The sequence below is a fragment of the Phoxinus phoxinus genome (assembly GCF_949152265.1).
Source record: "Phoxinus phoxinus genome assembly, chromosome: 6".
NCBI lineage: Eukaryota > Metazoa > Chordata > Actinopteri > Cypriniformes > Leuciscidae > Phoxinus > Phoxinus phoxinus.
In genome coordinates, this window is record NC_136881.1 from 14,190,479 (window position 1) to 14,206,062 (window position 15,584).

Sequence of the window (15,584 nt, forward strand, 5' to 3'; positions counted from 1 at the left end):
ATGATCCTTCAGAAATCATTCTAATATGCTGATTTGGTTCTTAGGAACAATTTCTTATTATTATCAATGTTGAAAATGGTTGCTTAATAACTGCTTAATATTTCTGTGAAAACATTGATACATATTTTTCAGGATATTTTGATGAATTGTGAGTCCAAAAGAACATTAATTATTGATTTTTTTTTTTATTGTTAGTAATGTCTTTACTGTCACTTTTGAACAAGTTAATGCATCTTTGCTAAATTAGAATAATTTCTTTCTAAAAAAAACTTACCCCAAACTTTTGAAATTGTATAGTGAAGTTGTAAGTTTGTATAGTGATTTATATTAAGTAATTTAAACACCTATTATCTATAGTATCTTGTGTGTTCTATTTTTACTGTTATAGGGTACTTGGACTATTTGCTGAGCAGTTTGCTTTCAGTAGTGTTGTGACTGTGTTATTATGAGATTTGCACATGTGTGTTTGTAGGCAGTCACCCTTCATGACAGTAAACGATGTGAAGTTTGGGACCTGGGCACCAACTTCTTCATCAGAGAGGAGGATGTGCAAAGCCAGAAGAAAAGGTACACTAAAGTTACTTTTGTTATAAGCAGACTTAGTGCTGGGCGGTATACCGGTTCATACCGAAAACCGGTGTATATTTTCGTTACGATATAAATTTTTAATATACCACCATACCGATGTATTTAATTACAAAACGTTCGGAACGAACGTTACGCTGCGCGACACTGTTTCAGACGGACCCTTTACAATGTTGCACTTCTAAGCAGCGACTACGAGGCGTGGTGAGGGTAAACGCAGCAGTGCTCTGGTGTTATGTTACAGGGAAGATGGATGCTGCAGAACTAGTAGAACATGACACAGAAGAACTTGTGCCAAAAAGAGCAGCCGGGGCTGTTGTTTTGAAGGTTTTTTGGTTTCCAAAAAAAAAAAAAAAGGTTTCGAGAACCGTTCATCCAATCGACTTCACAAGGGAGTGCAGTGTCGCATTTGTTGCAATATAGATGGACAGACACACGAGACGCAACACATTTAGAATTAATAAACTTTTAGTAAACTACAGAACAGCGGGAAGCAGCGCAGCGCGAGCGGGAAGCGGCGCACCTCAAGCGGCCAGGGCTTATGCTCCGAGAACGGACACTGCACTAGTGATATAAAACGCACACACACAGGTCTGTTAAATTAAGCTATACTTTTAACCTAAGGTAGTCTAATATTTTTCTGACTAACAAATTACTGACACAGTAAAGGGTAGATTTAAATAAAGAAAAACAAATTTTAAATAAAGAAAAAACTTAATTTAAATAAAGAAAAAACACATTTAAAATGAAGAAAAATGAAATTTAGATAAAGAAAAAACGAAATTTAAATAAAGAAAACTAAATTTAAATAAAGAAAAAACGAAATTTAAATAAAGAAAACCAAAATTTAAATAAAGAAAAACTAAATTTAAATAAAGATTATTTATAAAAAGATTTTTTATTTTTGTGTGTGTATATAAACTATAAAATTTGCATAACATTTTTTTGTGTGAAATTTGCACAGGAAAAGTTCTGTATTTTGACTGCAATTGTCTTTCCATTCTAATGACAGTAAAATAGACCATCTTAAGTCAATTTACTGCAGTAATTCCTCTCTCAACCAGTAGAAAATGCATTGAACACCTTTCTTTATTATGCATGAAAAAAAAATCCTTGGCATAATTTTGAAAAAAAACTTGATATAAATTTTTGGTCAAACCGCCCAGCACTAAGCAGACTGAATTCAATCCCTTTTTGGATTGAATTTCCAGAAGAAAATAACTAAATTGTGATTTTATATATTTATTTATTTATTTATTAACATTTATTAGAGGATCAACCCCATAATACGAATCTCGTTTTCATGGGGATCCTCAAGATCATATCCAAACAACATAGAGCAGCAGAACAACAGAGTAGATACAATCAAATAAAACAAAAAAACAATAAAAAAACAAACAAAAACAAAACACACACATTCACACGCACCATACGCACTTATGTGTGTGTGTATGTATATATATATAATTTCCCGTTATGTAAAATGTCCACCCTTAATATAGTTAAGACTCTACATAAGTGTCTCTGTGGCCTTATCCGACTCTAGGTTGTTAGTTTTCTTTTTCTTTTCTTCAATAAAGCTGCGCAGTGACCACAATGATTTTCTCTCTCTCTCTCTAAGGGTGGAGGCTGTCCATTCGCGAGTGGCTGAGTTAAACCCATATGTTCAGGTCAGTGTGTCCACTGATGTCCTGGATGAAAGCACTGACCTCAGCTTCCTGAAGAGATACCAGGTCAGTCTCCATGAAAACGCCAAGTTCAAATTGCAACAATCATTTTACAATATTTATATATTATTATATTTATATTATTCCAATTAGATTATTCTTTATGTTCATATCATACTTAATGCGTCTATTCTTGTATTTATTTCTTTAGTGTGTAGTACTAACAGAAACAAAGCTGAGCTTACAGAAACGAATCAACCATTTCTGCCACTCTCTGCAGCCTCCGATTAAGGTACATATATTCCCAGACATATTTGCACATAGCTATAACTCTCTGTTTGGATGCTTTAAAAATGTGTTTTTGGTGCAGTTCATTGGCTGTGATATTTTTGGGATCTGCTCGCGAGTGTTCTGTGATTTTGGGGATACGTTTGAGGTGTCTGACCCTACTGGAGAAGAACCAAAAGAAGTCTTCATCCAAAACATCAGCCAGGTAATGAATTCACCTCACTGTCTCACCTTGTTATCCTTTCTTTTGTCACATTTAGGGTGTGTTCACACTTGGCATGTTGGGTTCGATTAAAACGATACCATCATATGTAGTCTACACACATACGAGCGCATTTGTTTTAAATTTAACCAAACCTGCCAAGTGTGAACAGATGCTTAGTCTGAATGCCGAACCTAATTTGAAATGCTCAATTCTATGATATGGGTCGCTTTTTAACTTCCTGCTTGGCATCCAATCACAGGGGAGCCCTGGTGTTGTGACGTGCATGGACAGCCGAACACACGGCCTCCAGACAGGGCAGAGTGTGTGTTTTAAAGAGATCAATGGCATGAGTGAACTCAATAGTTCCACACACCAAGTTACAGGTATGAACAGAAACTCTACCTTTATCATGCGCAATTATGTACTCTGCTGACGTACTTAACACTCGTGTGTGTATTTAGTTCTGTCTCCCTACAGTTTTGCGATTGGAGATACATCATCATTCCAGCCATATGCTCATGGAGGAATCTTCCGCCTGGTCAAGATTCCCAAAACCTTCAGCTTTGTATGTTAACACCAACTTCAGTTGGTCTTTTTAATAGTGGTTAAGTTTAATGAGTAACTCTTTTCTTTATTTATGGTCTGTTTAGGAGACAATGGAGCAGCAGTTGTCTGATCCTCGGCTCCTCACTCCAGACTTCAGTAAACCCGAGGTCAGAAACACTCCCATTGTTGGAGTCCAGTTATTGTTACTGACATGAAAATCAGTCACTTTTTTTCTTAAAAAATGTACCCTATCCATTCAGGTCCCTCTGCAGCTCCATACTATCATGTTAGCTTTGGATGCTTTCCTGGAACAGCATGCTAGACTCCCCAGCATCGGGTAAATAACTGTTTTCCTCTTCCAAGCTGTGTCTAAGAAACCTAGCGAGCTTTACCAATAGCAGATTACTATGTTTTAAAAAGATTTTGTCCTACATTAGACGTGGCATGATAAAGCAATCAGGGAAAGAGGGTTTGGTTTATAGTAGTGATGCACCAAAATTTCAGCAACCGAAATTGTTTTGGAAGGACCAAAATCATTGACCGAAACAGTTAGCATTTTTCCGATGATGCGTTTTGACTGTTTCAGCGTCCATTTCGTACACATAATGTGTATTTTATACAGGATCCAATGAAATCTTTTTTTTATTTATTTTTTTTATTACATTTTTTCTTCCCATATTCCATTTTAATAGTCAAAAGCATGTATAATCAATTGAATTCATAAAACTTAAATAAATATAAAGTAAAAAAATTATAATAATAACAATACAAATTTGATAGGGCCCTATGAAATGTAAAAAAAATTATTCTGGATTTATGAGTTAAGACGGCACCCTGAACAGCATATGGAGTTCAACTACCAAAATTCAAACAATACCAAATCTTTTTTCAGTTTTAGTTTTCTGGCTAAATGGAATCTTAAATTTTGGTTTCAGTGTTTCGGTGCATCACTAGTTTCTATTTATGCAACATTGATAGACCCGCAATCTGAATTTTGAAAATTTTGGTTCCACATACAATAACTGTACATTAAACATAAAATATTTTATAATTGGCTGTGTCATTTCTCATTCATTGGACAGACAAATAGCTTGTTGCATTTTTTTATTATCTCGTTTTATCTCTCTCTGCTTATGATTGACATAATAATTCAAATAATTCAAATTGTGATGTGTTATTTTCGTCTTCTGTGTGTAGTTGTTTGCAGGATGCTGAGCTGCTCCTGAAGTTCACAGAGGAGATTAGCAAAACACTTAAAAACAAAGTCAGTGTGTTTTACAAAAAAAAGTCCCATCCTGTTTTGCACATCTTCACACTTCCATCTTTTAATTTAAAATGTGTGTTGTCAGGTATGCATAAACCAGGATCTGGTGAGGTGTGTGTCGCGCTGTGCGAGGGGATGTCTCTCTCCTCTAGCGGCAGCGGTGGGTGGTATCGCTAGTCAGGAGGTTTTAAAGGCTCTCACTGGAAAGTTTTCCCCTCTTCAGCAATGGGTAAGTCAAAGGTCAGATGTTCTTTTGTCTTACAAGTACACTACCATTTAAAAGTTTGGAGTCTGAAATATGTTTTTGAAAGAAGTCTCTTATACTCAAAACTGCATTTATTTGAACAAAAATACAGAGCAAAACAATAATGTTGTTAACTAAACATTTTTTAAAATATTTTTATAATATTTTCAAAATTAATTTCAATACATTTTAAAATATTAAACCACAAAGTAATTCTAATATGCTGATTTGGTGCTCAAGAAACATTTCTTATTATTATCAATGTTGATGGCAGTTAATGTTTAATATTTTGGTGAAAACCGTGATGCATTTTTTCAAGATTCTTTGATGAATACAAAGACAATTTAAATGTATTTGCTGTCACTTATGATCAGTTTAATGTATCTTTGCTAAATAAAAGTATTCTTACTGACTCCAAACTTTTAAACGGTAGTGTATGTATGACATTAATATGAAGAGATGGTATTTATACTTTCTTATATGTGTGTCTATACAGTTTTATCTCGATGTGGTTGAGGTGGTTCAGCCCCTCCAATCTCTTCCTGCTGAGGAATTTGCCCCAAGGTGAGTGTGAAGTTCATATGTTTCTACAGCATTTTGAGAATGGTAATATCTCTTGACGTACTTTTTTTCTTTCTGACCTACAAATATTTACATTTTAATTCAGAAATTGTTTTAAAATAATTAGTTCACCCAAAAATGCAAATTCTGTCATCATTTACTCATTGTCGTAATTATTTTAAATCTGTTGTTCTCAACCAGGGGGTCTCTGCAAACTTACAAGAGGCCTTAAAATGACTTAAAATTATTTTAAATAAGACAAAAATCTTTAAAATAAGCCAAAACAACTAAGGATCATGATTGTTTTTTTATTTTATTCAACTCCTCAATAACTTTTTTGTTTTGTTTTTTGGCATCGAAGAACTATAGTTCTCACTTGAAAAATTAGGTAGCCTACCGGTAATTTTGTGTTACTTTTAGACCTGGAAAAGTCATTTTTAATTAATAAAATCTTTTACCTCCATGGGCAGTTTTTAAAAATGAATATGCTTTTTTCTTATGCCAAGCTATAAAATATTTTTTTCAGGTAGAAATAAGTGAGTAAAAAAAAAAAAAAAAAATGTATCCTTAATCATTATCTAGTAAATCTTAAACAACTGGAAAAATCATGGAGCTTTCAAATATTGTTGTGGACAACGAGGAGCTTGGAGTCAAAAAGGTTAAGGATCACTGCTTTAAATGTTGTTTTTGCCGTGTGCTTGTAGGGGTGATCGGTACGATGCATTGAGGGCGTGTATCGGCGAGTCGCTGTGTTTGAAACTGCACAGTTTCCGAGTCTTTATGGTGGGCTGTGGTGCTATTGGCTGTGAGATGCTGAAGAATTTGGCACTTTTGGGTGTGGGATTGAACAGATGCTCAGGAGAGGTGGGGATATGCATCTGACTGGACATTTTTTTTCTCTTACTTGAGTAATGGAAAGTTGGTACAATTCTTAGAATGCATTTTTTTTATTCCTAGATTTGCGTTACTGATCCAGATTTGATTGAGAAATCCAACCTCAACCGACAGTTTCTCTTTAGGCCACACCATATACAGGTATCCTATTCATTTAATTGTTTTTTTTCGCTCTTTCATTCATGAATTACTTCTCATTTCTTTTTTTGCCCATTTGCCTCCCTCTCTGTAGAAGCCAAAGAGCACAACAGCAGCAGCAGCTACATTAGAAATAAACCCAGAGCTCCAAATAGATGCTCATCTGAATAAAGTATATCCTGCTACGGAGGACATTTATAGTGATGCTTTCTTCACCCGCCTCAACCTGGTGGTCACCGCACTGGACAACGTGGAGGCTCGGAGATATGTGGATAGGTAATCCATGATTAACAGCAGAATTCATTTTTTTTCAATGTACAAAGTGTGCTTCATTGCACTTTCTTTAATGGTTCTTTTGTGAACTCGCAGTCGGAGCGTATCCAATCAGAAAGCTCTGTTAGACTCGGGTACCATGGGTACGAAAGGGCACACTGAGATCATCATCCCAAACCTCACTGAGTCCTACAACAGCCATGTGAGTGTGTATATGTGTTTATATAGGCTGTGTGCCATTTTGTGTGTCCATTGCCCCATTTTTGTTTCTCAACTGTGGTTGTGTTTCTTAGAGAGACCCACCAGAGGAGGAGATTCCTTTTTGCACTCTAAAGTCTTTTCCTGCTGTCATTGAACACACCATACAGTGGGCCAGAGACAAGGTCAGTAACACACACTCTTACACACATTACCAGGCGTAAATATTAGGCTGATTTTTCAATGAGTTGATATAGCTGTGTATTTTGCATATATATAGTGTGATATTGCTGTTTGTGAACGTAAAATGCCTGCAAAATGTTAAAGATTAAAGTGCATGACATAAAGTTATCGTCTCCTAAAAGTTGAAATTCAAATATGGTTATGGGGTTTTTGTTTCCGGTGCGCTGTAAGTGGTAGACCAATCACAACAGACTGGGCTGTCTGACCAATCAGAGCAGAGTAGCTAGAGGTTTAGAGAGAATGAATCTTCGAACAAACCGTTTTCAGACTCTGAAAAATGAGGTGGTGTGCAATATATATTATAAGAAGAATCACTGTACCTATTACTAATGTAATTATTATCATGTTATTTTAATATATTAGTATTTGCTAGGGTTGCTAAGTGTGACATTTTGAAGACAATAAATATAATTTTTTATTGTAATATTTTTATTTGTGCGAGAATATTTGCGAGTAACTTTTAAAAAAAAAGTGTTTTCACTAAACCAGTTAATATTTAAGAATTTGAAATCCAAAAACCATCCCTTTCTTTGTAGGTTTGCAGCTGTTTTAACATTAATTTACTGCTAGCTGATGGCTTATCCAACGTTTTTTTTTCTCCAAAAAGTGAAAAATGTAATTACTATCACCAATACCAAAATCCACATGAAGGATGATCAGGGACATGATTTTTATTCTAGGACATGCGAAGAAATTTTTTATATAGACATAGTTAAAATAAGTATATTTAATCCTTTATTTAATAATCCCTCATTAACCCTCCTTTGTGAATCTTTTGCACTCTTGATGGCTCACTTCTTAATTTCTGTGTGATCTTATTCAACACATTAAAACCAATTGCTCTGTTTTAGCGTATTTTACTTTAATTTCCAATGGTTGGTCAATTTTCACCACAAACAGCCGCGGTGTGACTTATATGACAACTTAGATTCATTAAATGAAATCCATTTTTTGTTTGTTCAGATTGTGCATTTACGTAGGTCACCCAGTTTTGAACAACTCAAAAAAATAATTTCGAATAATTGGTCAAAACCGACATAAAAAAAGCTTAGATACAATCAGTTCGACTGGATATCTGGAAATGCTGCGAGTGATCTGATTTGTGGTCTTGTTTTTGTTGTGTATAGTTTGAGAGCTCTTACTCCCACAAACCCTCCATTTACAACATGTTCTGGCAGAGTCATTCATCACCTCAGGATGTGTTACAGGTGAGGATATATACTACATGCTTACCTAAACAGACTAATTTAGCCTTGTTGTGGTTTCATTTCATTGCTTTTGTGTGCAGAGGATGATGGCTGGGGAGAGTATGGAAGGATCATTTCAGGTCATTAAGTTGTTGAGTCGGAGACCTACTCAATGGAATCACTGTATAGCTCTTGCTCGACTCAAATTCGACAAGTACTTCAAAAGAAAGGTAACTGTCCTGCAGAAGTTAATAGTGTTTATCTTGTACTAATGACCTCTATTATTTTTGGCATGTAAGTATAATAGTTATAATGCTTTTATATTATAGTAGTACATTTCTCATTGAAATAAAGCGTGTATGTGCAATGTTTACATGACATATCTCATTTCTACTTTAATGTTTCAGGCATTACAACTACTTCACTCATTTCCACTGGACACACGGCTAAAAGACGGCAGTAAGTCTCATGATTAGCTCACTTGGGCAGAGGAGCTGTATTAAAAGCCAATAGTCACGAAAAGTGTTTTTCCTCTTTTTTTTTTTTCAGGTCTGTTTTGGCAGTCTCCCAAACGGCCGCCTTCTCCTATAGAGTTTGATCTCAGTGACCCGCTGTGAGTATCCGAGTAAATATTCTGTTTATAGACTGTTCTTCACAGTGATGGAGAGAAATGAGATTTAAAAAAAATAAAAAGATGTATTGTGTGGAAGTTCATGAAAAAATGTCTTTCTCCTACATCAGGCATTTTGGTTTTGTTGTCAGCGCAGCTCGCCTTTTTGCTGGAATTTATAAAATTCCATATTCAGAAGAGGTAAATTTTTACATTTCAACATCTCAATCTGGGTCTGTTTTCTTTTGTTTCTTTGCTTGTGTGGTATCTGAAAAAAATTCTTGAATTAATTTCTTTAACGTTCTGTTGTTGATTTTGCTTATGTGCTGTTGAATAATTCATAGAAACTTTCCTATGAGGCTGTTCAAAGTGTTTTAGCTGAAGTGGAGGTTCCCGAATACAAACCAGCTGAAAAGGTATGTGTTCTTTCACCAGTTATGTATTTAGTATTCAACCACTATTGAAAATGTTTGTCTGTGATGTATCAATTAAACCCAACCTAATTTTTAGTTGTTTAAAGGTAAAGTTAAGTGTTTTTTTCATACCAAGAAACTTTTCCTTGTGTTTAACTGTACACAACGGTCAGTACATTGATAGTAAAGGCATTTAAAATGTTCCCAACGATTTATATTTCGAAAAAGTGCTCTTCTTTTGAACTTTCTTTTTATGAAAGTTGTTGAAAAATGTATCACGGTTTCCACAAAAATAGCAGTGCAACAATTTGCAATGTTTTCAACATTAATAATAATAATAATATGAAATGTTTATTGAGCTCCAAATCAGCACATATAATGATTTCTTAAGGATCATGTAACATGAAGCTTTGCCATAACTGGTATGTGTTATGCAAATGTGTTGAATTTTAGTAGGTACTTCAAGTAAATATTTTAGGTAAAAGAGGTTTGCCTGAATAAAAAAAAGTTTGTGATTCTCTGCATATAGAATTGTTTTTTTTTTGTATTGTGAGTCGTGTGACCTAAATATTGATTTCAAATCAAATCGCTGTCTTTGCTAATTTATTCCCCTTATAGTTGCAATGGCATCATAAAATAAGTATCACACATGGTGAAAAACAGACAATGACATATATTTGATGCATATATTAATAGACAAACAATTAAACATTTTTTTAGACAGAAACGGCACCAGTGTTGCAGAAATTGCTTTCTTCCCCTTTAAGAAAATAACTACTAAGCGTCTGTATTTGTATCAGCATATAGAGACAGATGAGTCTGTTAAGAAGCCTGATCATTTGAAAATGACAGTGAGCAGTGAAGAGGAGAGAGATGCGATCTCACAGCTTCAGGAGGCCATCAGCTCCAGCTTTATAACACCTGGTTTGTTGATTCTCATCCACATACTCTAAACCTAGATACCCAACATTTCCATACACATTTTGTATCTTTTCCTTTCTGTTTTTGTGTTTAGAGAGGCTACGTATGACTCCGCTGTTCTTTGAAAAGGATGATGACTCAAACGGACACATGGATTTTGTAGCATCAGCGTCGGCTCTGCGAGCTCATATGTATGCCATCGAGGCCGCTGACAGACTACAAACCAAACGAATTGCTGGCAAAATCATCCCTGCTATCGCCACATCTACAGCTGCCGTCGCAGGACTGGTGAGGAAATCGTTTTCTATGATGATTCCTGTTGTGTTTAGTCCTTTGCTTTGTGTAATTATGATTCTGTTATTATTCATTCTTTGTAGGTGTCAATTGAGTTGGTAAAAGTTGCTGGTGGTTATGGATTTGAGTTGTTTAAAAACTGTTTCTTCAACCTGGCAATTCCAGTCATGGTGCTCACAGAAACCGCTCCGGTCAAGAGAATCCAGATCAGGTAACGGCAACACTCATGCAGAGATTGGCACTTGTAAAAATGAATAGATGTGTGTTTCTTATCTTCGTATAATTTGATCTTTTTGTTTAACACCAGAGATGATATCTCCTTTTCTATCTGGGACCGTTGGACTATCTTCGGTCACGAGGACTTTACCTTGTCTGATTTCATCAGCGCAGTAAGGGTGAGTACCACTTTTGAGCCTGAAGGTCAATAATGTCAAGGGCACTTTAAAGGGATAGTTCACCAGAAAACAAACATTTTTGTCATTATTTACTCACCCGCAAGTGGTTCCAAAGCCTGTATGAGTTTCTTTCTTCTGTTGAACACAAAAGAAGATATTTTAAGGAATGTTGCTAACCAGACATTTGATGGCATCCATTGACTTCCATTGTATTTTGTTTTTCCTACTATGGAAGTCAATGGGCTCCATCAACTGTTTAGTCACCGACATTCTTAAAAATATATTATTTTGTGTTCAACAGATTCAAAGAAAGAATCTCAGTAATGACAACAATTTTCACAGAGACCAACTGTACCAAAAATTACTTTTTGAAAGTAGAAAATACCCCCAATTTAATCATGATTTACACCAATCAGTGGTTAATCATGGTTAAATCTGATTAATCTGATTTGATTTGATCACCAATCTTGGTTAAACAACTTCTTACACTCTGAAATGTATTATGGGAGTGAATATAAAATATACAAATTTTGAATCTCCCAGAATGTGTCACAATATCATTGTGTCTGCTGTCAAATTGATCAGTCTTTTAATTTAGCAGTCTTTAATTCTTAATAATTCTTAATGTGATAGAAATAATACAGTATATTTTAAGATTAAAAAAAAGAAAAAAAAGAATTTCTAAACCTGAACTTCATTGAAACAGCAATGTAAATGCAATTTTTAAACTCTTTTCAAAAATTCACCTAAAATAAAATTTACCCTACTGTTCAAATTTTGGGGTCGGTAAGATTTTGTTTTATTTAAGAAATTAATACTTTTATTCAGCAATGATCCATTCAATGTGACAGTAAAAAGAATGAATCATGGTTTCCACAAAAATATTAAGCACCACACAATAAGAAATGTTTCTTGAACAGCAAATCAGCATGATTTCTGAAGGATCATGTGACACTTAAGACTGGAGTAATGATGCTTTACCATCACAGTTATATATATTATATATATTTTTTAATTAAATAGAAAACTGTTTTTGATATGAACACATATGAACAAACAGGTTTTATGCTTCATTTCAGGAGAAGTATGGAATTGAGCCCACTATGGTTGTTCACGGAGTGAAGATGCTGTATGTGCCGGTTATGCCGGGCCATAACAAAAGACTCAAACTGACGTAAGGCCCAACTGTAAAATAGCCTATTTTACTTTGATTATAAAAATAATCTCACCATGTAAAATACGTGTTTCAGCTAATGTGTGTAATTTTTGTGCGACGACTATCATCAAATGCTATTATAAAAATGATGCACGATGCTTTGTGGTTTTCTTATGCATTTCCATAACAATATCTCTATTTGTCTTCTCCTTGCAGAATGCATAAACTGATCAAACCTTCAGCAGGCAGGAAGTATGTTGACCTTACCGTATCATTTGCCCCTGAGGTGGATGGTGACGAAGATCTGCCCGGTCCCCCAGTGCGCTATTACTTCAGTCGAGAAACTGAGAGTGACGAGACGGCCTAACACGAACACACACACACACACACACACACACACACACACACACACACACACACACACACACACACACACACACACACACACACACAAACTCTCCTCCCTCTTGCTCTGTGGACCACAAGTGGAGTAGCACTTGATCTGACTCAATGTAAATAGTGAATTTTTGTTTTCTACTGGTTTATTATTTTATTGCACAGCATTGTCTGTGCAGATGCCTTAAGATAATTATATTGTGCTTCAAAGTGACAATAATAATGGTTATAATATGAATGCTCTGAAGAGTAAAACAAAAAAGAAAGCGTTTACACAACTTCCCCAGGGCTTATTATTCTATGTTAGTCTCTTAAACTAGGAGAGGACTCTGTAAAAAAAAAAAAAAAAAAAAACACTCAATAGAGGGCTTGTAAAAGAAGAACATTCATCATGAATCAGCTGTAATTTATTTGCACATGTTTTAGGAGGATATTGGGGTTTAAGAAGTTGTAAGTCACTGTAAGCAACATAAACACCAAAGATTTCACCTCTGGTTTAAAATGTTTATCATTGGCATTCAGCGATGCTTCACAACTGGTTTCCCCTGAATGTGGCTGTCAGGTTCTTCATGATCTTAGCTTTTTGCAAAAACAGATGAGGTAAAGATAATTGCTTCTGATGTTACACCTACAATGCAAAATGCATTTTGTAGTGCCACTAGAGGGTGCTATAGTTTATAGTATCCTTGTACCCATTTGGTACAATCAACCACTTCTACTTGAGCAACACTGATATAGACATCATCCTGTATGTGAAGGTATATTCATATCACTTTAAGTCCAACCTGCATGTTGAGATCTAAAACAGGCTTCTCACAAGTTTCTCGCTGCATTTACAGTCTTGTTGAGGTCATTAACTCCTAAAGTGAATCCTAAAGTGTCCTTTAGGCAGTTGGATGTTGCTTAGCACACATGTGATTGGCAGTAGTGATCAGAAATCACACACTCGCATAGACACACCTGACCCAACATTCCACTTTGAGCTTCAGTGGATATGTTCGAATACACAAAGAACAGGAAAAACACGGACAACGTTTCTAGTTTGATCCCTTTAAATTAAACCTTCAGTTTGCACCGATTTCCCTGCCATGATGTCCAGCATTTCCAGTTTATAAGAAAATGATATCTGACGATATCTAAAGGAGCTAAACCAGTGATTGGAAAATATGATGTCATTGTGACTACAGTATTCAACAGAAAGTTAAATAAATCAAGTAAAAAAAAAGTCAAACTGCATTTCCCTTTTTTCCTCTGCTTTCATGTATTTTCCCAACTCTTTTAACAACTTAACTTTGTGGTAGTGTGTGGAAAAAATCTGAAAAGTGGCATGGATCTTTATTTGATCCATGACAAGATCTGATTGACCACTCTGGAGGTTTGCGCTGTACTGAGTGTATATGGTACTCATAGTAATACTATTATGTAATATAATAAAACATATGGTTTAATTCATTGCTTTTATTCAGCAATAATGCATTTAATTGATCAAATGTGAAGAAATGCATTTAAATATATAAAATACATTTATAATGTAACAAAAGATTTGTATTGCATACAAATGCTGTTCTTTTGAACTTTCTAATCTTTAAAGAATCCTGAAAAAAAGTTTCACTGTTTCCATAAAAATGTTAAGCAGAACGAATGTTTGACAAAACCAACACGGCATATTGATTTTAGAAGGACTGAATTAATTGGCTGCTGAAAATTCAGCTTTGCTAGGAAAAAATTACTTTAAAATTGAAAGTATATTCAACTAAAAAAAAACTATTTTAAAGTGTAATCAATTTTCACAATATTGCACTGTATTTTTAATAAAATTAATGCAGCCTTGGTGAGCAAAAATGACTTTCAAAAACTTTTTTTTTTTTTTTTTAATCTTACAAGCGTTTGAATGGTTGTGTATATTTAAGCTAATAAATGCTAATAGTCTCTTTTTAATTGTTTCATATTGTGCACAAGTCATGAAACACTTCAATGCTACTTTGTGACTTGAAGCACAAAAGTGAGTCTGCATGCACGGAGGTTTGCGATTGACTCTGAAATGTTTGATTCACGCCTCTTCTCTTTAGAACGCAAACAACTCGGCTCTGTCTCTGTTCTTAGCACGGGTGCTGCTTTAAGGAGTGGAGTTTGACCTCTCGGTCACTTGGGACAGCATGTCTGAGCGTGTGCTTTCAGGACACATATGCCCCAGTAAACAATTACCGTCTTTCAACGTTGAAATATGGTTGAAAATAAGTCGGTCCGCCTTGGACTGGTTTACGACGTGATTTCAACTAAGTAGTTTTGGCCGGACTGTTTGACTACGTGTTTTCAACTGATCATCTAAAATGTTTTCAACTGATAATCTAAGACAGCTAGGATAAGTCTGTTATACATGCTAAAACAACAGAGAAAACAAACTACCAAACCATGTTCATTATTATCTCAAATAAATTTAAAGAGATTTACATATTCCGTCAAAGTTATAAAAATATACATTTTAAACTGTGATTGAGGTACGTGCAATGAGGATTACTTGGAAATAATTTCCACACCCCAGCTGGTGGCGGTAATTCACCATTAAAGTTAGTTGCCAACCGCCATAAAACCGAAAGAAGAAGAAGCAATGAGGAGGCGCGCGCGCGAACATGCAGCAGAGGAAGCGCGCGAATCTGTATTTTCACATTTGTAGTGTACACTTTCTGAGTAGTGTGTTGTTTACTCTTGGAATGTGAAATCTGTGTTGGTTACTGGACCTGTTTATTGCATATTTTATTTAAAATGTGCTGTTTTATAATAATAATAAAGCTATTCTAAGCTAACTCTTTAAAGCTTTGTTTCATTCTTATGTTAATCTAAAATGTTATTTGGCATGTTAATGTGTTGGAACTTGAGAATTGACAAAATCAATAGGCATTGAGTAAACGTTGAAGATCGACCTGTTTTCAATGTTGAAAAGTTAGACAAAATTGACGTCTTTTCAATTTTCATTTTCAACCCTCAATGGACCGTAATTAGACGTTGAAGATTGACCTGTTTTCAACGTTGAAAAGTCGGACAAATTTGACGTCTTTTCAATTTTCATTTTCAACCTTCAGTGGACCGTAATTAGACGTTGAAGATT

The 15,584-nt window shown here is 35.0% G+C and overlaps 1 protein-coding gene across 2 annotated transcripts in view; it reads left to right on the plus strand.

Annotated features, from left to right (window-relative positions):
• uba6 (ubiquitin like modifier activating enzyme 6) overlaps positions 1 to 12,721 on the plus strand; it is a 20,307-nt gene extending 7,586 nt beyond the window's left edge. For both annotated transcript variants that reach the window (XM_079615271.1, XM_079615272.1), the window contains exons 5-32: positions 473 to 567; positions 2,207 to 2,318; positions 2,464 to 2,544; positions 2,623 to 2,745; positions 3,005 to 3,128; positions 3,207 to 3,310; positions 3,396 to 3,458; positions 3,552 to 3,628; positions 4,489 to 4,555; positions 4,641 to 4,784; positions 5,296 to 5,363; positions 6,065 to 6,224; positions 6,318 to 6,395; positions 6,487 to 6,668; positions 6,762 to 6,867; positions 6,959 to 7,048; positions 8,234 to 8,314; positions 8,395 to 8,523; positions 8,701 to 8,752; positions 8,843 to 8,906; positions 9,035 to 9,104; positions 9,248 to 9,319; positions 10,117 to 10,240; positions 10,332 to 10,525; positions 10,615 to 10,742; positions 10,839 to 10,926; positions 12,006 to 12,100; positions 12,299 to 12,721. In XM_079615271.1, coding sequence (XP_079471397.1) covers positions 473 to 567; positions 2,207 to 2,318; positions 2,464 to 2,544; positions 2,623 to 2,745; positions 3,005 to 3,128; positions 3,207 to 3,310; positions 3,396 to 3,458; positions 3,552 to 3,628; positions 4,489 to 4,555; positions 4,641 to 4,784; positions 5,296 to 5,363; positions 6,065 to 6,224; positions 6,318 to 6,395; positions 6,487 to 6,668; positions 6,762 to 6,867; positions 6,959 to 7,048; positions 8,234 to 8,314; positions 8,395 to 8,523; positions 8,701 to 8,752; positions 8,843 to 8,906; positions 9,035 to 9,104; positions 9,248 to 9,319; positions 10,117 to 10,240; positions 10,332 to 10,525; positions 10,615 to 10,742; positions 10,839 to 10,926; positions 12,006 to 12,100; positions 12,299 to 12,449 — 2,922 coding nt within the window. In that variant the 3' untranslated portion in view covers positions 12,450 to 12,721. The remainder of the gene's footprint in view (positions 1 to 472; positions 568 to 2,206; positions 2,319 to 2,463; positions 2,545 to 2,622; positions 2,746 to 3,004; positions 3,129 to 3,206; positions 3,311 to 3,395; positions 3,459 to 3,551; positions 3,629 to 4,488; positions 4,556 to 4,640; positions 4,785 to 5,295; positions 5,364 to 6,064; positions 6,225 to 6,317; positions 6,396 to 6,486; positions 6,669 to 6,761; positions 6,868 to 6,958; positions 7,049 to 8,233; positions 8,315 to 8,394; positions 8,524 to 8,700; positions 8,753 to 8,842; positions 8,907 to 9,034; positions 9,105 to 9,247; positions 9,320 to 10,116; positions 10,241 to 10,331; positions 10,526 to 10,614; positions 10,743 to 10,838; positions 10,927 to 12,005; positions 12,101 to 12,298) is intronic.
• Positions 12,722 to 15,584: the final 2,863 nt, after the last annotated feature.